This window comes from Lygodium microphyllum, chromosome 15, assembly GCF_053477565.2.
Source record: "Lygodium microphyllum isolate KBCC chromosome 15, Lygodium_microphyllum_v1.1.10, whole genome shotgun sequence".
NCBI classification, from domain to species: domain Eukaryota; kingdom Viridiplantae; phylum Streptophyta; class Polypodiopsida; order Schizaeales; family Lygodiaceae; genus Lygodium; species Lygodium microphyllum.
In genome coordinates, this window is record NC_141149.1 from 117,074,242 (window position 1) to 117,100,229 (window position 25,988).

A 25,988-nucleotide genomic window follows, 5' to 3' on the forward strand; every position below is an offset into this window, starting at 1 on the left:
AAAATCGAGAGTCTGCATTAAGGACATGCCACCAAGAGGCACGTCCTTAATGCAGACTCTGTCCTTAATGCAGACTCTCTTTTTTTCTTTTTTTTCTTTTTTTTTGTAAAGGGTAATTGTATTAATTACGAAAAAAAAGTACAAGTTTACTTGAATACAAGATATATGATGGCACTAAGCCATCATGTGAAACGGTTCTAGTTCTAAGAGTTACAAGGTCATGGCAAAGATATAGAGGAAATTGCCATATGCAGACTCTCTCTCTCTCTCTCTCTCTCTCTCTCTCTCTCTCTCAACAATATAATATGGTCCTTGTTTGATTTTAATGTGTTTTAAACTCCTTTCGGCATATGAGAACAGCCTGATCTATCACGAGCTGGGAATCGAACACACACACACATGCTCACAGCCATGAGCTTTAACCAGCCAAGTTAATTGCAAGAGTTAATGAGTAAAATGAATGGAAAGATTCACCATCTTTTCAAGTCTTGATTACATTTTTCAAAAGGGACATCAACCCATCTCAACGAGTGGCATATGGAATGTCTCTAACAAAGGGTTTCTATTCAAAGGATGCAGAGGCATCCTCGATAAAGATGTGAGGTCATATTGCAACACTAGGTCAACATGACACCAATTAACATGTTGAATGTAGCCAAGGTCACCCAAGGATCCATTGAGATTTGGACAGATTGGAGGTGGTATGATCTTGACACAAGGCTCCATTCATTGCACATGTAATCTTTCTTATTCCAAGTGCAAACATGATTATAACTTTCACTAAATATTGGCACCCAAATATACCAAGCAGATGCATGCATGAGAATAAACCCCACAAAGACAATGTCAGGATTGCCATTCTCTGAAACGTTGCAAGGTCGATACGTCTCATAGCTGAGACGCTGAGCACACTTATCACGTATAAGTCATGGATTTTTCCTCTTCCAGTAACTTGTCATTATATAAGTACAACAAACATCATCACTGGTTAAGCACATGAGAGCTCACACCAACATAACCCTCCAAAGCATGAAATCATCTTGTTAAGGGATCTCCTGCTTCAACCCTGTAAACATCATCACTGGTTAAGCACATCAGAGCTCACACCAACATAACCCTCCAAAGCATGAAACCATCTTGTTAAGGGATCTCCTGCTTCAACCCTGTCCAGGAGCTTTCCTGCCTGATTTTGGTTCTCCTCACTGAAACAGTACACAGGAGCTTGCCACTCACAGTCCTCAAGAACAGCTCCCACTTCAAATGTCATGACATGAACAGACAAGCCTGCACATTAGCCCAAATATTTCTCAGTGATCACAAACTTAATTAAATTCCAAACACGGCACATCAACCAAAAACCCTAGAGTGCTCCATGTTCTCATCGATACAAAAGGGGATCTGCAGTAAATGTGGTTAGAGAGACCTACCAGTAACCGTGTATAATGATTCATGCCTTCATATTTTATGCAACTGAGATTAAAGTCTAAATTGCGATACAAATGCATAAATATTTACAAAAGAGAAACTGTCGCACACTGGCTTTTCTCTCCTGAATAGTTCAGCTCGTGAGTTCAACTCATTACCCATGAATGAACCCTGTCATAGACAAATCTGACCAGCACATCAAGCATTACTGAAGCAGAAGTCAAGGTGCCTCTGTTGCAGAATTTACAGAAGAGGATCTGTCAGACTGGCTAATTTCTTACAGAACAGGATAGACGAATGGAATTAACTTCACAAAAGACCCCACTACGATATCGGGATTCTGAAGCAATATCATTAGAGCCACATTGAACAAGCAAGTGATTTGTAAGACTTAATTAGTGAAAGGATTAGGTTTGTGACTGTTCGCATGAGTAGATAGTGATGGAACCAGAGTATCAAAAGTGGACAGCAGAGTAAAAAGAATGGACTGGATAAGAGTAAGGTGAAAGACCAAAAGTAGAAACTATGCACTGAGCAGTTGTATAGACCGGAGCCTATGAGAAGGCCCAAAAGAGGGACCTGACCCTCAAGCTGCTGCACATATAAGCCTCCTCCTGAACCATCCCATTCAGAAAGGCACTCTTGTTGTGCATCTGATACATGGGCCATCAATGATTGGACACAAGGGGGGAGGCACTCTTGTTGTCCATCTCATAAATGGGCCACTGATGGAGTGACACTAGTCAAGTCTATCTGATGGTAGTCATGCAAGCCATAGGAATAATATCTCAGTGTAGTTGATGTACTCCCACTGAACATATCATTGGGCAACTAATCATGCCTTGTACTTGTCCAAGGTACCATCAGAGCCGAACTCTATCTTGAAGATCCGCTCCATGTGAACAACCTGCCAATGAAAGGGTCTATCTACCAAGTACCAAGTGTGACCTTGCACAATGGAAGTAAGTGTCCTACTTCATGCTTATACCCAAGTAAGCACAAAAGAGCCTTTGAAACTAGAAAGGGCTTGGAAGCCTTGTAGAAGTAATCCCATCCACAAGTTCATCTATTACAATCTCCATGACCCCATATGCACTTATTTGAGGCCAAATGGCATCATCATTAATGGAGGATCTCCCTATATGTTACTTGTTACTGCCATGCCATTGTTGTTGCAACAGTCTCTTTGCTGCTGGCATCCCCAACCATGATCTATTGATGACACAAGGGATCCTTTCTTCTTTGTCCCTACCAAGTTCTATGGACTCTACAACCCAAAGAAACCTCCCCTTGGACCCTTGACAGCTCCTTCTATCTCATCATCGAACATTTCCCCATCTCCTCAAGTTGCTTCTAGGGGATTAAGCCATCAAAGAGGGAGCCTTCTTCATCAAATGAGGATTTGCCTTCCCTTAGTGAGGAGTGTTAAAGAGTGTGCTGCAGCAAGAGAAGTGTGCAGGTGAGTGAGAGTGACAGAAAGAGAGTACGATATGATTTGGGTGTACCAACAATGTGTTAGTACACAAAGAATAAAATGTATTTATACTCGGGGCACGTAAGGGTGCATTCACATGTACAACATAATAATATATGTGTACAATACACAGAGGTGAATAAAGGGCCTTTACATCCCAACAACCTCCCACGAAGTGAACCTTTAACCAACTCCCACTAGTCGTATGCAATGCTCATGCTGAGCCTTGCTTAAACTTTTAGCGAGAACATTTGCAAGGTTGTCCTGTGTTTTAATCTTGATCAATGTGATTAGATCATTTTCTAGAATCTGTTTGATAAAGTGATATCACACATCTATATGTTTAGTGTGAATGATACATGGCATTCTTAGCCAAATACACAACACTCTGGCTATCACATCCCAACACTAGAGTACTCATAGACATGTTGAGATCCTCTACAAGTCTACTCAACCATATAGCTTCCTTAGAAGCTTCAATAGCTGATATGTATTTAGCTTCAATAGTACTTAGTGCTACAATGTTCTGCAACCTGGAGCACCAAGAAATGGCCCCGCGAGTAACTGTAAAGACATACCCACTAGTGGACCTGCGAGAGTCGAAGCCACCTCCCATGTCTACATCACAATAACCCTGCAGACTAAGTGCACCCTACCCATAGCAAATACACTTTCTTTGTGTACCTGACAGCCTCCCAATGTGGTTTACCAAGATTTGACATAAACCTGCTGACAACTCCCACTGTATGAGCAATGTCTGGACGAGTAGCGACCATAGCATACATAAAAGAGCCACAAGCTGACACATTAGGGACTCCCTTCGTAGCATTGGCTTGCATGTCATCTTTTGGGCTATTGGCTTTACTAAGCTTAAGATATGGAGGTAAGGGCACCCCAAGAGGCTTAGCTTCAGCCATGTTAAATCTGTCAAGTATCTTTTCAATGTACTTCTCTTGAGATAAGAACAGCAATTTCTGTGTTCTATCCCTGCGAATTCTCATGCCCAATATATGCTTTGCATTCCCCAAATCTTTCATGGAGAAAGCTGATTTCAGCTGATCTTTGAGAGCATCCAAGCTAGTCTTTCTTTTCCCAGCTAGCAACATATCATCTACATACAAAACAAGTATAATGGGGTTGCCATCTATATCCTTTTTCATGTCCAAACAATGATCTGCATGGCTGCGTGCAAACCCATGAGAGAGCATCAAAGTGTCAAACTTTTTGTACCATTGTTGTGGTGCTTGCTTCAACACATACAAGCTGCGTTTTAGTTTACACACCACCTACTCTTTTCCAAGAACTACAAACCCCTCGGGATGTTTCATGTAGATCTCCTCATCAATGTCACCATGCACAAAAGCTGTCTTCACATCCATTTGGTACAACTCTAAATCCAATACAGCAGTGAGAGCAAAAAGCACACGTAGAGTGGTCATTTCCACAATAGGTGAGAAGACCTCTTGGAAGTCAATCCCTTCCTTCTGTGCATACCCGTTGACAACCAGTCTTGCCTTGTACTTGGGTTTCCCATCAACTGTCTTTACTTTGTAAACCCATTTGTTTGGAAGAGGCTTTCTTCCTTTGGGCAACGACACAAGATCCCAAGTATTATTAGCATACAAAGATTTAATATCTTCCTGCATAGCTAACTCCCACTTACTGCTGAATTTGCATGACTTGGCCTTTTTATATGTAAGAAGCTTACCCTCATCTGTAAGCATCACATAGTGCAAAGAGGACTCATACCTGTGTGGCTGTCTTCTTAAGCATGTAGACCTACGTACCCAACCTACGTACCCAATGATCTACATTCTCAAGAATCGGGTCATTAGGAGGTATGTTATTTTCAACATTATTGGCTGTTGTATGCCATTTTCAGCATGTTGTTCATGCTATACAGCACCTTCATTTTCATTTCCAGACCTGCATTTTCATAATCAGCAAGTCTATCTTGCTGTCCATGACCTCTTTGTGCTTCTATTTGCTGTCCATCATCATCTGGCTCAAAAATAACCGGCTGACCATCAGTTTCAGCCTGTGGTACAGCATCATGAGGCTCATCATTTGAAGTAATAGGTGGCTGCAAATTCTGAAATTTGACCTTTTTCATGTCTTCATCAGAGGCTAAAGTACTTTTCAGCAGCTTTGCCTTATTAAACACAACATTATGGCTGTGAACAATTTTCTTGGACTGTGGTAACCACACTCTATAGCCAAATTCACCCTCATCACCATAGCCCATGAAAATGCCTTTGGTCGATTTCGGGTCAAGTTTACTCCTCAACTCATCTCTAACATGCACAAAAGCATCACAACCGAATATCCGTAAATGGTCATATGAGGCCGATTTGCCAAACCAAACCTCCTCAGGGATGCCATTATTTAAGGACCTATTTGGAGAGTAGTTGCAAATGTGAACCGTGGTTTTAAGTGCCTCTCCCCAAAATTCATGAGGGACGTTAGCATTGGACAACGTGCACCACACTCTTTCACATAAATTCCTATTGTATCTTTCAGCCACACCATTTGAAGAAGGGTTGTAAGGAGCTGTAAGCTCCCTCTTGATTCCATCCAAGTCACAAAAAGACTTAAACTCAATAGATGTGAACTCACCCCCATTATCAATTCTCAAGCATTTCAGCTTTCTACTTGTCTGAGTGGTCACAAATGCGTGAAAAGTTTTAAAAACAGCAAACACTTCACTTTTCTTTTTCAACAGATAAACCCAAATCTTCCTGAAACAATCATCAATAAAAGAGATAAAATATGCAGCACCACCCAACGATTTCACGCGCATACTACATACATTAGAATGCACTAAGTCCAAGATATTCGACTTACAGGAGACACCAAAGTAAAAGAAATTTTTCATTTGCTTTCCAAACTGACAGTCATTATAAAAATCAAGTTTAGAGCCTTTTCCATCAACCCTCTTCAAAGAGGTAAGGACATCGAGTCCTTTCTGGCTCATATGGCCTAATCTCTTGTGCCACTCCAAATGACAATCAATTTCAGCAACTGCAAGAAACTTGCCATTCAAAGCTTTACAATGCAGACAATACAAAGCGCCCTTCTTGGTTCCTTTTGCAATTAGCATGGAACCCTTTTCAATTTCCACAAACCACCACCAAGCAGTGTAGTGTAACCATGCAAGTCAAGCTGACCAACAGATAGTAAACTCTTCTTGATGCCAGGCACATATCTGACATCTTTTAACACAAGCTCTTGCCCATTATCCAAAGACAAGTGTACATTGCCTATCCCATCTGTCACGAGGACGTGAAAATTTGATGCTTTGCTTATGTTTAATTAACATTTGATTAAAGGATTAATCAAATGTGCAATTAAAAGATGCACATGTGTTGCACATGTGAGGTGCAAGCTACTTTCTCACAGTTGAAGACTGAAGGACCCTGTGAAAAAGATGGGTGTCAAAGGCAAAAGTTGTAACAAGTTACACTTGTTAGATTCTAGGTGAATTTTGGTGTCAGTTTGCTCCTAGGACCATTAATTGGCCATTAAGTGTCAGTGGTGACACTAGGGACTAGGCATTAATTAATGGATTATTGCTTGTCCAAGGGTCAATTAATGCATGGGACCACTTTGGGTTGCAAATGGCCTAGCCAATTAATTTTTGGATAGGCAAGGTCAATTTTCTGGGCATGGATTAAGGGCTGAATTAATTTTCAGAATTAATTAATTCTGAAAACTAATTAAATGGCTGAAAATTGCTGAAAATGGATTAAGAAAGCTGCCACTTGACAAAACTTTCCCACGCGAGTGGGGGAAAGGCTAAATAGGGCTGAAGGGAGAGGGAAATCTCGTTTTTTCATTTTTGGAGCTGTTGGAAAGAGGTGTTGGATTGTTGCTGCTAACTTTCGGGGCCAATTCCCAGCCATTGGAGACCATTTTGGTGATGGAGATTGCATATTCTTGACCTTGGGAAGCTGACAATTGCTGCTGATGCACTTTCTCCTGAAGATCACAGTCTCTGATGCTCCTATTGTTATTGGTGCATCCGTTTGGGGCTGGTACAACAGGGCAGCAACTGATTTTGATCAGTTCTTTGCGACAAATCTCAAAATTTTCTCTCTCTACAACATTCTCTCATCTCCTTCAGCCTATGCTCAGCCATTCTCAGCAATTCTCAGCCATCCGGAGGAGATCTCAGCCATTTTTGGTGGGCTGATCTGTAATTTCTGCAGTAAACCCTAATTCACAGCAGAAATTAGGATTTAGCAGCCACCTTGGGATCCGTGCCAGGGATTGAAGGCTCAAGGGACTGAAATCAGCAGCTGATAATTGAAGATTATCAAGGGATTTCAGGAGCCAGCCCATCCCGAATTGATTTGGGGCAGCATTTGGCCAGCCAAGGGTCAAATTGGAGAAGAAGTCCTGGGTGAAACAAAGGGCAAATTACCCAAAAGGCTTGCTAGACATTTATGACAGCAAGAGCAATTGGTTAGCAGGAGGAGATTGAAGAATCTCAAGCTGTACTCCTTCCAATTGAATGAAAGCTAAAGAAATACCGCAAGGGGCGCCAATTTTGGGGCCAACAGGGTGTCTACTGTCCAAGAATGTTATGGTAAAGTGTGTATTTCATTTTATGTGCATTTATTTATTGCTGTAATTAACTCTTAAATCAGGTTATCACCACCCATTCACTTCCCCCATGGCTTCCATCTCATCCTCTTTGATGCCTAGATGGGCTGCCATGTCAGTAGAGATGAAGTTGGCTCGTGCATCATTATCAAAGAAGATCAATGCATGTTGATCCCTAATTTTGCCCCGTGCTCTGCACAACTAAGTAGCATCATCATTGGGTTGATCACTAACAACATCGGGCACCAATCCCACTGATGTTTTGGGCCTTTTACCCTTAGGATCTCCCTGATTTTCTAATTTTGCAGCTTGCTACCTATTGGGACAGTTCTTTGCAATATGACGTTTTCAGGCTGGTTTTCAGATATGCCCCTTTTCTCAGCCTTAAACAACTAGATGACAATTGTTGCTAATGCACTTTCTCCTGAAGATCACAGTCTCTGATGCTCCTACTGTTGTTGGTGCATCCGTTTGGGGCTGGTACAGCAGGGCAGCAACTGATTTTGATCAATTCTTCAGGACAAATCTCAAAATTTTCTCTCTCTACAGCATTCTCTCATCTCCATCAGCCCAGCTCATCTCCTTTCAGTTCTCCAGTGCTTTTGGTGCAGAAAAAGGATGGTTCATGGCGTATGTGCATTGACTACCGCAGCTCTGAGACTATACTTATGCATGAGTTTTTGGACCAATTTGGCATGAGTTTTTGGACGAGTTTGGCATGAGTTTTTACCTCAATTTTGAGATCAATTTCTGATTAGTGTCAGCTCAGTTTTTTATCAATTTGAGAACCATTTATGATCACTTTGGGATCAGCTTTTGCATCAGTTTCTGATCAGTTTTTTTTACCATCAACTTGTGATCAGTTTGGAGTCACATTTGCAGCCATTTGTGATCAATTCTCATATCAGTCCATGATCAGTTTATGATCAGGTTATGCTCAATTTTTAATAGTTTACAGCCAATTCCATGGACAGCCGCATGTAAGCGAATGTCATTGACAATTCAGCCATAGTTTCGGCTCGGTTTATGCTTTACTATGGTTGTGTAGTCAGCACTATTGAGAAACAAGAGTTTGAGATGCATCCGATGAGTTTCTGGCAACAATTCTGGACTATTGTTGAGCTTTATGCTATGTTTATGCTGGCTGGAAATTTTCAGCAAATGGTGGGTATATGAGATAGTTAGCCAGCAATGGCCAATGTTGCGTTGACTATGATGCCTTGTGAAAATTCCAGTGCGGTATTGTTTGCTTTGACACATTACAGTGCAATCGAGGACGATTGCAAGGATTTCAAGGGGGTGGTCTGTCATGAGGACGTGAAAATTTGATGCTTTGCTTATGTTTAATTGATATTTGATTAAAGGATTAATCAAATGTGCAATTAAAAGATGCACGTGTTGCACATGTGAGGTGCAAGTTACTTTCTCACAGTTGAAGACCGAAGGACCCTGTGAAAAGAATGGGTGTCAAAGGCAAAAGTTGTAACAAGTTACACTTGTTAGATTCTAGGTGAATTTTGGTGTCAGTTTGCTCCTAGGACCATTAATTGGCCATTAAGTGTCAGTGGTGACACTAGGGACTAGGCATTAATTAATGGATTATTGCTTGTCCAAGGGTCAATTAATGCACGGGACCACTTTGGGTTGCAAATGGCCTAGCCAATTAATTATTGGATAGGCAAGGTCAATTTTCTGGGCATGGATTAAGGGCTGAATTAATTTTCAGAATTAATTAATTCTGAAAACTAATTAAATGGCTGAAAATTGCTGAAAATGGATTAAGAAAGCTGCCACTTGACAAAACTTTCCCATGCGAGTGGGGGAAAGGCTAAATAGGGCTGAAGGGAGAGGGAAATCTCGTTTTTTTCATTTTTGGAGCTGTTGGAAAGAGGTGTTGGATTGTTGCTGCCAACTTTTGGGGCCAATTCCCAGCCATTGGAGACCATTTTGGTGATGGAGATTACATATTCTTGACCTTGGGAAGCTGACAATTGCTGCTGATGCACTTTCTCCTGAAGATCACAGTCTCTGATGCTCCTATTGTTATTGGTGCATCCGTTTGGGGCTGGTACAACAGGGCAGCAACTGATTTTGATCAGTTCTTCGCGACAAATCTCAAAATTTTCTCTCTCTACAACATTCTCTCATCTCCTTCAGCCTATGCTCAGCCATTCTCAGCAATTCTCAGCCATCCGGAGGAGATCTCAGCCATTTTTGGTGGGCTGATCTGTAATTTCTGCAGTAAACCCTAATTCACAGCAGAAATTAGGATTTAGCAGCCACCTTGGGATCCGTGCCAGAGATTGAAAGCTCAAGGGACTGAAATCAGCAGCTGATAATTGAAGATTATCAAGGGATTTCAGGAGCCAGCCCATCCCGAATTGATTTGGGGCAGCATTTGGCCAGCCAAGGGTCAAATTGGAGAAGAAGTCCTGGGGGAAACAAGGGGCAAATTACCCAAAAGGCTTGCTAGACATTTATGACAGCAAGAGCAATTGGTTAGCAGGAGGAGATTGAAGAATCTCAAGTTGTACTCCTTCCAATTGAATGAAAGCTAAAGAAATACCGCAAGGGGCGCCAATTTTGGGGCCAACAGGGTGTCTACTATCCAAGAATATTATGGTAAAGTGTGTATTTCATTTTATGTGCATTTATTTATTGCTGTAATTAACTCTTAAATCAGGTTATCACCACCCGAACCAAGAAGGAAGGCTGGTTTTACCATGAATGTTGCAAGCATGGTTATTTCCAAGGTATACTTTTCCATAACTGCCTGCATTGAACATAGCAAAACACTCCAAGCAAAGAGTTACATGGAAAGAGGCACCAGAGTCTACAATCCAAGTTTGAGTGACACCATCATCAATTGACAGAAGTGCATCAATCATATCAACCTTGGTAATCTGCATATCTTACATGTGACATACAAGGGCATCATAATCTACTGCACATAGTACATCAACCTCTGCATCCGAGAGCTACTCTATAACTACACTAGAGGCCACATTGGCATTTTCCTTGCCTTTGGCTGCCTTAGATACATCTGCCTTATCCTCTTTCTTCTTTTTGTCTCTTGCATTCTTCTTTCTCTCTTGTTCCTTCTTGTAGTACCTGCAATCAGGCTTCTTGTGGCCCTTTCAATCACACTGATAGCAAGATATCACTCTTTTCCTTTCCTTTGCTCTTGCTTCTGCTTCTCTCTCCAGCATTTGCATTTTTCTTTTCAGCCCTGTCTCTAACATTGTAAGCTGAGTTGCTGCCTTCTCCACTAGACTTATATCTAATTTCTTCATTCAGGATTGAACCCTTCACACCATCATATGAGAGATTGGGGTTATTACTAAGGGAAACTACCAAGGTCTCCCAGGAATCGGGCAATGTCATGATCAGAAAGATTGCCCTCAACTTATCATCAAAATCCAAATTAGCATTCTTGAGCTGATTTAAAATACCAGTAAATGCACTCAAGTGCTCAACTGCAAGCTTGGACTCATCCAGCCGCATATTCACCAACTTGCGCATTAAATGCACCTGATTAACAAGTGTGGTGATCTCATAGGTAGTTTTCAATTTCTCCCATATTGCATGACCAGTATCTAAGCCCTTAATGTCTATCAAAATGTCATGAGTGACACCCATCTTTATATAAGCCACAGCCTTTTTGTTGACTCTGGCCCAATCTGCATCAGACATTTGTGCAGGTTTATCTTCTTGCAAAGCATCCTCACAATCCTTTAAGAACAATATGCCCTACATACGGTCTTTCCAAAGGTCAAAGCCCTAACCATCAAACCATTTGATTTCCATCAAACTCTTAATGTCAAAACTAGAAGAAGTTGCAGCCATTTTTATCACAAACACGAGTAAATGCACTGAACTGCAAGAGCATAAGCTGAACCAACAAATACACTGTTGTTCTTGCCCAACCAGCAATAAACCTCTGCTGTTTTCACATAAACCAGCCACCACACGGGCAAATACTGCAGAAATTTACCAAAATCTGCACAAAATCCCAAATTTCCAAGTCCAACAGTGCGTAAATGTCAGCCAATCTAACCAAGCTAAGCAAAATCTCATCAATACATGAAAAGCCCCAATTTTTCCAGGTTCAATGTCAAGAAGTTTTACTCAGATAAGCAAAATTCCAACAAACTAGGCAAAATCCCCAACTTAACTAAGGTCAACATGCACAATGTCTGCAATTTCTGACACAAATGTCACTATCAAGTCCTGCAATCAGCATGTCATCCACATGTAAGACCAACACAATAAGGCTTCCATCATTAGCCTTTTTAGTGTATAAGCAATGATTTGCATGACTGCGTTCAAATCCATGGTTGAGTATGAAGGTATCAAACTTTTTGTACAACTGTCAAGGGCCTTGTTTCAGCCCATATAAGCTACATTTCAGCTTACAAACCAAATTTTCTTTCCCTGGAATAGCAATGCCTTATGGTTGTTTCATGTACAACTCTATCCAGGTCACCATGAAAAAAAGAAATCTTCGCATCCATCCAACTCTAAATCCAAGGATGCAGTGAGAGCAAACAAAACTCAGAGCGTAGTCATCTTCACCACTAGTGAGAAGACCTCCTGGAAGTCTATGCCTTCCTTCCGTGTATAGCCCTTAGCAACCAACCGTGCCTTGTACTAGCACTTCCCATCAATATATTTCACTTTGTAAACCCATTTATTAGGGATAGCTTTCCTATCCTTGGGCAAAGATACAAGCTCCCATGTGTTATTTGCATATAGAGACTTCATCTCTTCCTGCATAGCAAGTCCCCTACTTTCTCTTGTTTTCACATGACTGTGGCTCTTTAAATGTCAGAGGCTCACCCTCATCAGCCGACAAAATGCAATCCAAAGATGGCTGAAACCTCTGTGGCTACCTTCTGACATGTGTAAACCTTCTTACCCAATGATCTGTATTGTCAAGCAATGGGCCTACATCTTTAGGTATGTGCACACCATCATCAGGTGGCTAATTTTCAGCATTTCCTTGCTGCTCCAACCTGTTTTCAGCGTGTTCTTCTAGCTGTCCTATTCCGTCCTATGCATCTATTTGTTGTCCATTATCTTCTAGCTGTAGCACAATAGCTTGCTACTCATTTTTAGCATCAAAAGGAACAGAATTTTCAGCTAATGGCTACTGAATGGCTGGCTGTTCATGCTGAAATTTGACCTTTGTGTCAAGGTCACCCTATGCAGCATTTTTCAGTAACTTTGCCTCATTACATACGACATCCCAGTTGCGTACTATCTTCCTACACCCTAAGGAAGCCAAACTCTATAACCCATCTCTCCCTCATCTCCATATCCCATGAAGATGCCCTTGATGGATTTCATGTCTAGTTTAGTCCTCTGATCTACAGGAACATGCACAAAGGCATCACAACCAAATACACACAAATGGTCATATGAAGCAGGTTTGCTAGACCAAACCTCTTTAGGAATGCCATTTTCCGATACATGATTGGGAGAGCGATTGCATACATGAACTGCAGTTTTAAGAGTCTCTCTCCAGAACTATTACAGGAGATTAGTTATGGACAGCATGCATCTGACTCTCTCACAAAGTGTGCGATTATACCTTTCAACCACGTCATTTGATGCAAGATTGTAAGGGGCTATCAACTCCCTCTTAATGCCATGCATCTCACAAAACTTTTTGAACTCATTAGAGACATACTCGCCCCCATTATCCATTCTTATAGCTTTTAACTTAGCCCTTTCTGTGTGGTAACAAAAGCATGAAACCTTTTAAAACCATCCAACACTTCCTTTTTACTATTTAACACATACACCCATGACTTTCTACTGAAATCATCAATAAAAGTGGCAAAGTACCGTACATCCCCTTGTGAATTAACAAGCATAGTGCACACATCATAGTGTACTAAATCAAGAGCATTGAACTTCTTAACGACACCAAAGTAATAAGGAAACTTCACGTGTTTTTCATATATGCAATCATTACAAAAGTTGAGACCAAAGCCTTTTGCATCAAATCTCCCTAAACAGGAGAGAACCCGAAGGCCTTTCTGGCTCATATGGCCAAGTCTTTTATGCCAAAGTTCCATCTGTGAATGAACTTCAGCCACAGTCAAGAACTCGCAAGGTAATGCTTTACAATGCAAATAGTACAAAGTCTCCTTTTTGCTACCCTTAACAATCAGCATAGAGCCCTTGTGGACCTTCCAAGATCCACCACCACAGGTAGTAAAATATCCTCTTGCAGCACTGCCCAACTCACAATAGACTTTTCTTTATGCTAGGTACATATCTGACATCTTATAAAATCAGCTCTTGGCCGTTTTCAACGGCCAAGTGAATGATACCTACACCCTCTATCTCACATACATAGGTGTTGCCCAAGTAAACCTTGCCTAGGCAACATGCAGTGTATTCTAAAAATGACTCCAAAGAGAGAGTAATATGAAAAGAGGCACCGCTATTCACTATCCATGATTGGGACAACCCATCATGAGCTAAAAGTAAAGCATCGATTACCTGCTTTTTGGTGATGTGTATATCACCTACTACTGCCATAACATCTACATCATTGCATGAGGCTGCAACAAGTATCTCTCCAATGTCAGAGAGCTCTTTTGTAAAGTATCCACCTGTTGTCTTCAGGACACGTCTTAGCAGTCCATCGGAAAGGATGTCTAGAAAGCTCCGCCCGGCACTCCCATGGAATGTTACGGAGTTTGAGATCTAGAACTTTCCGCGTCTGCCACGTAGCGGAAGTATTCTGGCTGCTCCCACTTAGGACCGACCTGAATCAGGGTTTTCCCTATTGGTCATTTCCTAAACAGCAACTAGCGTCGAACCCGAGCGAACTACTTTACGTAAAACCGCCATGTCCGAAGCGGATTCACGCTGCACTTGGTTCAAGGAGAATGGGAAACGAGAGGGATGCAAGGCTCGACCTCTCTACCATAAGGCATAGTCCCATTCCGTTCCCCTAAAACAGCGTAAATCGGGATTATTATAACTTAGATTCTAGGTCAGCGCCCTTGCTGTTCGTGTCCTTTGAACGATCTTCTTGCTGTCCATCATGATTGAGAAAAGTTCCCGGCCAACCGGGACCACCCATCCGTAGGACGGACCTATGGCCACATCCTCCGCACTTTCCTCGGGTTGTTTTAGTTATTTAATTACCTAACACATTTAGTTTGATATGTATCAATCAGCTTCCTTAATTAGCCCATTAGGTACTGGTTCCTTCACGTAATCATAGCACTTGACATAGAAAAGTAATGTCAAACAAGTTTCTTTTCAACAGGTTATCATATTTATCTTTGAAATACATAAAGTTCAGCCCGTAGACTTATCCATAATCCGCTCAAAGGCTATCCAGCAATCCACAGGGATTGCTAATCCAAGATTCCGCCCATAGACTAGTATGCGAGTCTCGAGATCCAATCCCGTATCACGTTGGCCTCTTATGCAAGGCCCGGAAGGCGAGGGATTTACGGCCAGAGCCCCCTCTGGCTGTTGCATTGAATTAACCCTTCCTAAACGAATCCCTCGCGGTTTTTAGGTGTTTAGGTTTAAACCAATTTAACTTGTCTATTCTTGAAGATAATTACGCTACCATTTCCGTAACCACATGATTCATTGCCTATGTATAAGTTGATTTACAAGCCCTAACTTTTCGGGTTAAGATCAAAGTATAGGTTAAGTTATAGCATAATTTCAATTGATCATCCTATAACATGCAAACAAGATTCATGCTACTAAGTTTTATGATTTTTTGTTTAAACATGCAGCCTTTTTCTACTTTCATTTCCGAATGAATTAGTCGTATGCTGAACTTACACAACCTTTCGTTAATTTAAGTTTTTAGGTCACTTGCCTAGAGTTAAATCTTCTTCATGTAGCCCTAGCAATTTCCTACGGTTGCTAGCAAATTTCTTTAAGAATCATTTCGAAGAAAATATGTTCAATAATGCGATATGCGGTTTATTCCTTCCATGCTTAATCGAAGTGTACTATCATAATTCCGTTTTGTAAAGATGGGCATTAATTAATCTAATTTCATTACTTTGCAATGCATAAAAACCACTTGCTAGAAATGAATAGAAAACTTATGCTCACTTTATTTTGTTCGTTTTATTGAAAAATACTAATGACCGAATCCCTCAATTGTGAGCTATTAGCCAAAGTATTTTCAATCGAAAAAACACGCATCCTCATTCCTCAAATGATCCATGGATAATTGAAATATTACGACGTTAATCAAATTTAGGAAGAAGAACCTGGACTTGTGGTGAAATGTCCACATGGATGTTAGGAGACGATCCTCTTGTGGTTGCGCCTTGTGCTTTCTTAGGAGCTATCGCGAATGCGGCCTTTTCGTCTTGGATGCAAATTTATGATCTTGGCCGATCTTCTTCGAACGCGAAACTCCCTTTGTGATTCGGCCTCCTTGATTAATTTCTCCGTCTTTTTGGAACCAGCTTTAGAAGGCTTTATAGGTTTCCTCCTTAAACTCAGCTAATGGGAACTTGTGGGGAACCCAAAGGGGAAAAGGGGTTATTTCTTGGAGTAAATGGGCTTTTAAACCCACTAGAGAGGGTAATAACAAAGGCCCACGGGAAGGGTTTTAGAACTTGGGCTAGTGGAAACTTGTGGGGAACCCAAAGGGAAAAAGGGTTATTTCTTGGAGTAAATGGGCTTTTAAACCCACTAGAGAGGGTAATAACAAAGGCCCACGGGAAGGGTTTTAGAACTTGGGCTAGTGGAAACTTGTGGGGAACCCAAAGGGGGAAAAAAGACCTTAACTCCCGGGTTAAATGAGCTTTTAAAGGGCCTTGGATGAAATGGAAAAGGGGGGAAAAGGGTGTCTTGTGAAGGCCAATAGAAAGGGGGTTCTAAGGTACCCCGAGGTTAAAATGAACCTTTGAGTAAGAACGCAAGGGGGGGAAAAAAAGGCTTAATGGGCTTTTTAAAAACTTGGATGGGATCCACAGGAAAGGGGGTTTTTGGATTCCAGGGGGTGGGGTTATTAAACCCACATGAAAATGGGTTATGAGGAAGCCCACAAGAAAGTTTTGTGGGCTTGCAATATGAAAGGGGGCTTAAAGGACCCCCCCTTAGAAGCTTCAAGAAGCTTCTTGAAGCTTCTGGAAGGTACATGGTACACCCACATGGAGGACGAGGACGGCGTGTTGGCAGCCAGATGGCGACGTATTGGCGGGTTCCTACTGGTGGCGAGTTGGTGGCGTCCTACGGCAGCTTCGCGAGCTCCTCTCCTCCACGGCAGCGACCGGCTGAAGCAGAAGCTCTTCCTTCTCCCACACGGCCAGCCTTACGCCCTCCCTCACAGCCCTCAACTATTGTGTGATCCCTCTCAATCCCTTCCTTCCTTAGCCTGGGCAGCGTTACGCTCAGCTCCCTTCCTCCCTTCTCATAGCCCTGGCTTTTATAGCCAGAGGGAGAGGTACCTCCCTCCCTCCACGCAGCCATACGCATGGCTATAGCCCTTCTGCAAGCTCCAGCAAGGAGCTTAATCACCCTTGCTATTCCCCTCTCCTCCAGCATGACAGTCGGCTGGGGGAGAGAGGGATAATTTAAAAAATTTTGCCATTATCCCCCCTAAATTATCCTTTTGGCCTCCTAAGGGGAGATTCGTATGAAGAATGCGGTTTTAGGAATCGGAATTATTACATCTTCAATGACCACACTAGATGCAACATTTTCCTTTGCAACTTCTTTTGAGGGAGAGCTATATGTTGGGTATAAAGTCCCTATATCTCCGTGTAAATAGTCTTACGAGTGTGAACACACCCTTATTGTACCCTAACATATAAATACATTCTTTTATTCTTTGTGTACAATTACGATCTGGTACACCTATCTCTGCGTTTACTCTCTCTAACTCTTAGCTCTACAGCTCGCATCTTGCCCTTGGACTCCATTGCACACTCTCTTCCCTTCAAACTAGTATCAGAGCGCGGCAGTCCAACTTGGCAGACGTGACAAGCAACACTTGTAGTTGATAGGCACAGCCAGCACTCAACAATCAACAAGTGCAGGCAATAGCCAGTACTCACAGCCAATAGGTGTATGCGATAGCTGCAGCTACAGGAGAGAGGAAGCAGTTGTAGGTGAGGGAAAGCAATCGCAGGTGACAGACAACTACTTCACAATAAGGCGTCAAATGGGAGACGTAGGCAATCGACTGACTAACGACAAGTCGACTGCCAACGACGGGCAGCTGCCAACAACCAGCTACGGGCGATGACCAGCAGCAAGCGACAGCTGCAGGGAGTCGTGACGGGCCGCCGGACGGGCATAACCTGCATGACGGGCCGACGGACGGCAACAAGTCGTGACAGTGGGTCAATCACCCCCCCCCCCCATTTAAAACAAAAAACAGAAATTTTGGGTTATTTTATTTCCACTCTTCTGGGTGTTTGCACACGCAAGCACAGTGCGCAAATTTGTGCAGATTTAGGCCCAAAAAATTGGGGCTTTTCACATTGAGTGCTGTTCATACATAATTGAGGCATCCATGTCCAGAAATTGTAGACATTGTGCACGTTTGAATTGGGGATTTCGCAAAATTCACTGAATTTTTGCTCATTTTAATGAAATTTCTCAACATTGGACCCATAAAATTTGGGGCTTTTGCTGTATTGGTGAAATTATGTTCAACTGAGTTAAATTGGCTGACATTGGTGCACATTTGGACTTGAGAAATTTGGGGCTTTTGCAAAATTTTGTGAAATTTTGCTAATTTCGCCTATTTTATGCTTTCGAGAACATGTATTAATGCAATCGGGGCAGATCAGTCAGTGAAATTTTGGGGCTTTTACTGAAATCTGTGGATTTTGGCAAAGTTGATGTACGACATGCATTTTGGGAATATTGTTGAAGCAATCTCATTGCCATAAGCAAAGTGATTTTAGCATTTTTTTATCTCCCGCTTGTGCAATTTTGGAGAAATTGCAGAGATTTCTTGGTGTTTTGTGTATCAAAAGTTGATATGAGCACATATGTATACAGTACACATGTTGAACAGCTCCCATTGAGTTGATGTATTGCTGATTATTCATGTTGCAACAATCTTAGTGATCATTTGCAGATCTAGGATTGTTGCAGATGTATTTTTGGTGATATTGCTTAAGTGGGAGTTACCTGGCAGTGATGTATGCATTTAATGTATGCTGAAATTGCAGTCATACTGCTGAAAGTCAATCCGTTCTACTGTTGTACATGTACTTGGACTGAATCTTGCTATTATTTGCTGAAAATTTGGGCCGAAATCGGCTGAATATTCAGCTCATTTTTTCTATCATAAATTGCAGCATTGAATTTCTGGTGTATTGCTGAAAAATGGCTGCAAATGCTTCTAGCAGCAGTGACACTAAATCCCTCTTTGAAATCAAGAGGTTTGATGGTACTGGCTTTGACTTGCAGAAGGATAGGATGCAAGGCATTTTGTTTCTCAAGGACTGTGAAGATGCTCTCTTGGAGATTAAGCCTGCAGCTATGATAGATGTGGATTGGGCTAGACTTAACAAGGAAGCCAGTGCATACATTAAGATGGCAGTGTCTGGTAATGTACTTAACAGACATCAAGCGTCTTGATACAGGTTATGCTATATGGAAAAAGCTTAAGGACACTTATGAAAATACAACTCCCATGAATCAAGTGCATCTTATACGTAAACTTGTAAACATGGGGTTGGATGAGTCTAAGCCAGCATCTGAGCATTTGAGTGCTTTCACGGTTTCGAGTCAGTTGCAGGACTTTGCTTTGGCGGCTTTCAATGATAAATTGAAAGCTATTTTCTTATTAATGACTTTGCCTGACAGCTAGGAATCTTTGGTTGTGTCACTTAGCAACAACCCCGCTTTGACTTTTGATGGTGTTAGAGGTTCAATCCTTAATGAAGAAATCAGAAGAAAGTCTAGTGGTGAAAGCAGTGGCTCAGCTTACCATGTGAGAGGCAGGTCTGAAAAGAGGGATAATGTAGCCAATAAAGGGAAAAGCAAAAGCAAGGGTAAACAACAGGATGTCACATGCTATCAATGTGGGCGTAAAGGGCATAAAAAGCCCGATTGTCGATACTTCAAGAAAGAGCAAGAAAGAAAGAAACAGCAAGGGAAGAAAAATAAGGATGATAAGAAAGATGATGACAACTCTTCCTCAAAAGAAGTTGCAAAGGCAAATGTTGCATCTCGTGCGGTCATTGAAGAGCTTCCTGACACTGAAGAGATACTTGTCATGGCCTCATGTAATGATGCACATATTATGGCAGCAACAGGTGATATGCACATCACCAAAAAGGAGGTAATTGATGCCTTACTTTCAGCTCATGATGGGCTGTCATAATCATGGATAGTGAACAGCGGTGCCTCTTTTCATGTTACCCTCTCTTTGGAGTCATTTTCTAAACATACACTGCAAGTTGCCTAAGCAAGGTTTACTTGGGTAATAACTATGCATGTGAGATAGAGGGTGTTGCCATCATTCATTTGGCCCTTGAAAATAGCCAAGAGCTGATTTTGAAGGATGTCAAATTTGTACCTGGCATAAAGAAAAGTCTACTATCAGTTGGGTAGCTTGATGCTAAAGGGTATTTTACTACTTTTGGTGGTGGATCTTGGAAGGTCCATAAGGGCTCTATGCTGATTGTTAAAGGCAACAAAAAGGGGACTTTATATTACTTACATTGTAAAGCATTACCTGGCAAGTTCTTGGCTGTGGCTGAAGTACATTCACAAATGGAGCTTTGGCACAAAATACTTGGTCATATGAGCCAAAAAGGCCTTCAGGTTCTCTCCTCTTCAGGGAGATTTGATGTAAAAGGCTCTGGTCTTGAATTTTGTAATGATTGCTTATATGGAAAACAAGTGAAGTCTCCTTATTACTCTGGTGTCGTTAAGAAGTCTAATGCTCTTCACTTAGTACACAGATGTGTGCACTATGCCTGTTAATTTGTATGGGGGTGCACGGTACTTTGTTATTTTCATTGATGATTTCAGTAGAAAATCATGGGTGTATGTACTTAAGAGCAAAAAGGAAGTGTTGGATGCTTTAAAAAAGTTTCATGCTTTTGTTACTACACAGAAAGAACTTAAGTTGAAAGCCATAAGAACAAATAATGGAGGTGAGTATGCCTCAAATGAATTCGACAAGTTTTGTGAGATGCATGCCATTAAGAGGGAGTTGACAACCCCTTATAATCCTGCATCAAATGGCGTGGCTGAAAGATTTAATCGCACACTTTGTGAGAGAGTCAGATGCATGTTGTCCACAACTAATCTCCTACAACAGTTAATGTATACAATCGCTCTCCCAATCGTGCATTGGAAAACTGCAATTCATGTATACAATTGCTCTCCCAATCGTGCATTGAAAAATGGCATTCTTGAAGAGGTTTGGTCTGGCAAACCTGCTTCATATGACCGTTTGTGTGTCTTCGGCTGTGATGCCTTTGTGCATATACCTATAGAACAGAGGACCAAACTAGACATGAAATCCATCAAGGGCATCTTCATGGGATATGGAGATGAGGGAGAGATGGGTTATAGAGTTTGGCTTCCTCAGGGCAGGAAGATAGTACGCAACCGAGACGTAGTATTTAATGAGGCAAAGTTGCTGAAAAATGCTACACATGGTGATCTTGACAAAAGGAAGGTCAAATTTCAGCATGAACAGCCAGCTGAATCTATCCTTGGGCAAAGGTACAAGTTCCCATGTGTTATTTACATATAGAGACTTCATCTCTTCCTGCATGCAATCCAAAGATGGCTGAAACCTCTGTGGCTGCCTTTTGACACGTGTAGACCTTCTTACCCAATGATCTATATTATCAGGCAGTGGGCCTACATCCTGAGGAATGTGCACACCATCACCAGGTGGCTGATTTTCAGCATTTTCTTGCTGCTGTAATCTGTTTTCAGCATATTCTTCTTGCTGTCCTATTTCATCCTGTGTATCTACGTGCTGTCCATGATCTTTTGGCTGTAGCACAATAGGTTGCTGCTCATTTTCAGCATCAAAAGGGATAGAACTTTCAGCTAATGGCTGCTGATAGAAAAAGAAATTCCTAATAAATGGGTTTACAAAGTGAAATGTATTTATGGGAAGGCCAAGTACAAGGCAGGGCTGGTTACTAAGGGCTATATACAGAAGGAAGGCATAGAATACCAGGAGGTCTTTTCACCAGTCGTGAAGATGACTACGCTCCGTGTTTTGTTTGCTCTCACTGCATCCTTGGATTTAGAGTTGGATTAGATGGATGTGAAGACTGCTTTTCTTCATGGTGACTTGGATGAAGAGCTATACATGAAGCAGCCACAAGGATTTGCTATTCCAAGAAAAGAGCATTTGGTTTGTAAGCTGAAACGCAGCTTATATGGGCTGAAACAAGCCCCTAGACAATGGTACAAAAAATTTGATACCTTTTCGCTCAACCATGGATTTAAACGCAATCATGCAGATCACTGCTTATACACTAAAAAGGCTAATGATAGAAGCCTTATTGTGCTGATTTTATATGTCAATGACATGTTGATTGCAGGACAGCATAACTTTGAATGCTCTTAAAAGGCAGCTGAGCTCAGCCTTCTCTATGAAAGATTTAGGGGCAGCTGAACACATTTTGGGCATGCGCATTAAAAGAGACAGAGGGCAGCGTTTGTGGTTTCTCTCACAGGACAAGTACATCAGCAAAGTACTTGACAGGTTTAATATGGCTGATGCTAAGCCTCTTGGTGTGCCTTTACCGCCACATACAAAGCTTAGCAAAGCTAATTGCCCTAAGGATGATGCAGCTGCTAGTGCCATGAAGGGTATACTATGCATCCACTTGTGGATCTTTGATGTATGCCATGGTTGCAACTCGCCCTGACATTGCTCATGCAGTGGGAGTTGTTAGTAGATTCATGTCTAACCCTAGCAAGCCACATTGGGAAGCAGTGAAATGCATCTTCAGATACTTGAAAGGTACACAAGAAAAGTGTATATGCTATGGAAAGGATACACTAGAGTTGCACGGATTTTGTGATTCGGACATGGCAGGCGACAATCGGGCTTTTTATGCCCTTTACGCCCATAGTGTAGCTTTGGAGACTTTGAAGGAGTCGCACAGCCCTTGCTGAAAGCGGTGACTATACGCACATTGCCTATGGCAAGGTGAATGCACTGGGACTCATAGTCAACATTACAATGAGCTTGCTTTTTAAACGTGCATCCTAACAGCGATTCCGTACATGCATCTTTGGTGTTTGGCAACACATAAAAGATCATCAATATACTCCCAGACTCGATAAAGATTGCTACTTTGCACTTTTCCAAGAGTGCATATGATCAGTTCCCCAAATGGGCTAAGTTTGGCATTAGTGGACTATAACTGCAGTTTGTCAATTTGGGTCCAATGCTTGTGAGTTAGAACATTAAAGTCAGCTCCCTCATCGATCAATGCATTGAGGGTGGTCGTGTGCTTAGCAGTAAAACCGTTATGCTTAGGTAAGTTGGTTCTACTATTTCCTCATCCTCATCTTCAATCTCAGTAATTGTGGCCACTCGTATGTTGGCAGGGGACTCTAGCATTGGAGGTTTATGTAATGGGTGCATGGGAGGGTAACTTCTTTATGCAACTGCCATTGAAGAAGCCTATGCCCTCTCCCTCTAGGGTTTTGAGTTCCACATTACCGATTCTACTAATGGCGCAAACTCTGAAAGACCCTAGCCCTCTAAACTTCATCTTTTATTTATGACCCTTGTCTAAGTACAAGAGTACTAAGTCTCCCCGTTTGAAATCTCGCCGCTTGACATACTTATCAAACCAGCTTTTGCATCTTGCCTTCTCACATATCAATGCATGGGTGGCTAGGAGTTGAGTTTCTAATAGGCGCTTTGTCCATGCCTCATTTCCATCCCATCTCTCTTGAAGAGCAATTCTCATGCTAGGAACAAAAAACTCTACAGGTAAAATTGCTTCAGTCCCATAGGTCAACTTAAAGGGAGTCTGTCCTACAGCTGTTTTAGTCTGTCCTACAGCTGTTTTATAGGCTGTGCGGTAGACCCATAAAGCTGCCATCAATTTGTTATCCGAGTCGCTACACAAAGCCGAGTCTACTTTGGTCAAGACATTCACTAAGATTTTATTAGTAGACTCACATTGGCCATTCGCTTAGGGATAGTAAGGTGAAGACTTTCGATGGATGATTAGATAGGTAGACAATAGGTGAGCGATCACTTCATTAATGAAGTGCGTACCTATGTCACTAACCAATTCAATGAGACAACCGAATCATGAGATCACATGCTCCCATAAAAACTTGGTAGTGGTCCTAGCGTCGTTCTTTCGAGTTGCTTGTGCTTCAGCTCACTTCATGAGATAATCCATGGCAATGATGATGTATTTGCCTTGTGAATACTGAGCCGCAAGACTAATCGGCCCAATGAAGCCAATTCCCCATTTTTCGAAGGGTTGCCTTGCAATGATAAGGGTTAGCTCCATTTGATCCTTGCGAATCGGGACTTTGGTCCATTGGTACTTGTCGCAGTGTTTTACGAATCGTGCTGCATCTCAAAAGAGAGTAAGCCACCATAGTTGAGACTGCAACAACTTGCGACCTGTTGTGTCTCCGTTGAAGCATCCTCCTGCAATCTCGTTGTGTGCCTCTGCCAGTATGTCATGCATTTCATGCTCGCACACACATCTACGTAGCAATCCATCTTGCCCCAATCTATAAAGTTGGCCTGCTATCAACTGATAGGGTTGGATTTTAAGGATGAGTCGCCTAAGCCGAGCCTTCTCAATGGGTCAATCAAGGAGTCCGTGCTCAAGCACTCGGACTATGTCATCTACCCAATATGGCATCAAATCAGCCCTAAATAAATCTCATGCGCTAGACAAGTGGAACAGATGCGCATCTGCAATTCGTCCGGGATGCCCTGTCCAGCAGTTTCTCCTATGGGTATGCAAGATATATAGTCAACCATGTAGTGCTGCTTCCCCTTGCGTACTACCATAGAGAAGTCGAATTCTAAAAGCAAAAGTAACCATCGAGCAATGCGTCCCATAGCGCAAGGTTTATTAACAAGATAAAGCAATGCCTGATGGTCAACAAAGAAGATAAAAGGCGTGGCCAAAAGATAATGCCGAATTTTCTTTACAACAAATACCATGGCTAAGCCCTCTCTTTCCGTTGTGTAATTCATTTCTGTATCCATGAGTTATCTGCTAGCAAAGCTCGCTGGATAGTCTAGGTTATGTTCACCAGGTTGGCACAACACAGCTCCCACAGTGAATTTCGAAGCGTCGATGTGGACGTGGAAGGTGATTGTCTAGTCTGGGGCTCTTAGAATTGGTGCAGTGGTTAGAGCCTTTTTCAATTCCTCATATGCACATTGGCATTCCTCAATCCACTCGAATATAATCAAAAACTTGTATAGAGGTCTAATAATCAATGCATAGTTCAACACAAATCGCCGATAGTATCCCGTGTGGCCTAGGAAGCATTGAACTCCCTTGTAATCGGATGGTAGTGGAAGATCGATAATAACCCTGACTTTCAAGAAGTCCATGGCAATGCCGTTCTTTGACACCACGTGCCCTAGAATGCATCCGTGCTTTACTCGGAACTGGCACTTCAAGGGGTTCAACAAGAGATGATATAACCGACATCGTTCCAAGACCGCTCAGAGCTTATCGAAGTGTTCCTTCCATGTAGAGTGAACACACAAATCATCTACGAAAACCCTTTATCTCCTTTCTAAGCATGTCTTTGAAGATGACACACATAAGCCTCTGGAAGATAGCTGGTGCATTGGTCGACCCAAAGGGCATGACTATGTAGGCAAAGACACCCCACTCAGTGGCGAATGTGGTCTTATGCCTATTGTCAAGATGCACTTGCACCTGATTGTATCCCGAGAAGCCGTCCATGAAATTGTAGGCTTCTTTACCAACCTTCTCTCGGGTATATGCTCAGTGTATGGCAATGGATAATTCTCTCTCTTCGTAGCAGCATTTACTTTCTTGTAGTTGACCCACACTCTGACCTTTTCGTTCTTCAGCACAATCACTATGGGTGAGACCCAGTCCGTGTGCTCAATCTCGTAAATGAATCCTACTCTCAACAGCTTATCAATCTCTTCTTTCACTGCATGAGCGTGTTTGAGATTCATTGGATATGGTCGTTGTTTGACCGGCGTTACATTGGGTGTCATGAGTATGTTGTGAGTCACTAGAGCTATCTTCATTTGACTACTCGTCATCTCCCAAATCTTAATATGGCTCCTTCTTTTCATCAGTGACTAGGACCCAATTGTTCATCAAGTTTAAATCGTACACTTTGGTCCATCGCCACTTAGATTTATCCAAGAGATCTTGGAGAGATTTAAGGTTGGCGGTCGAGTTGCCTGCTAGCTTGTTTGTCAAATGCTCTAGGATCTCAAGGAGTTCTCGCTTGTTGCTAGGGATATGAAATTTGACAGGGTTTGGCCATT

At 42.0% G+C, this 25,988-nt stretch overlaps 1 protein-coding gene across 1 annotated transcript in view; it reads right to left on the reverse strand.

Annotated features, from left to right (window-relative positions):
• Positions 1-765: 765 nt before the first annotated feature.
• The window catches only part of LOC148024960 (uncharacterized protein At4g14100-like), a 40,108-nt gene continuing 14,885 nt past the window's right edge, over positions 766-25,988 (reverse strand). The window contains exon 2 of the mRNA XM_087694643.1: positions 766-1,284. Coding sequence (XP_087550769.1) covers positions 1,079-1,284 — 206 coding nt within the window. The 3' untranslated portion in view covers positions 766-1,078. The remainder of the gene's footprint in view (positions 1,285-25,988) is intronic.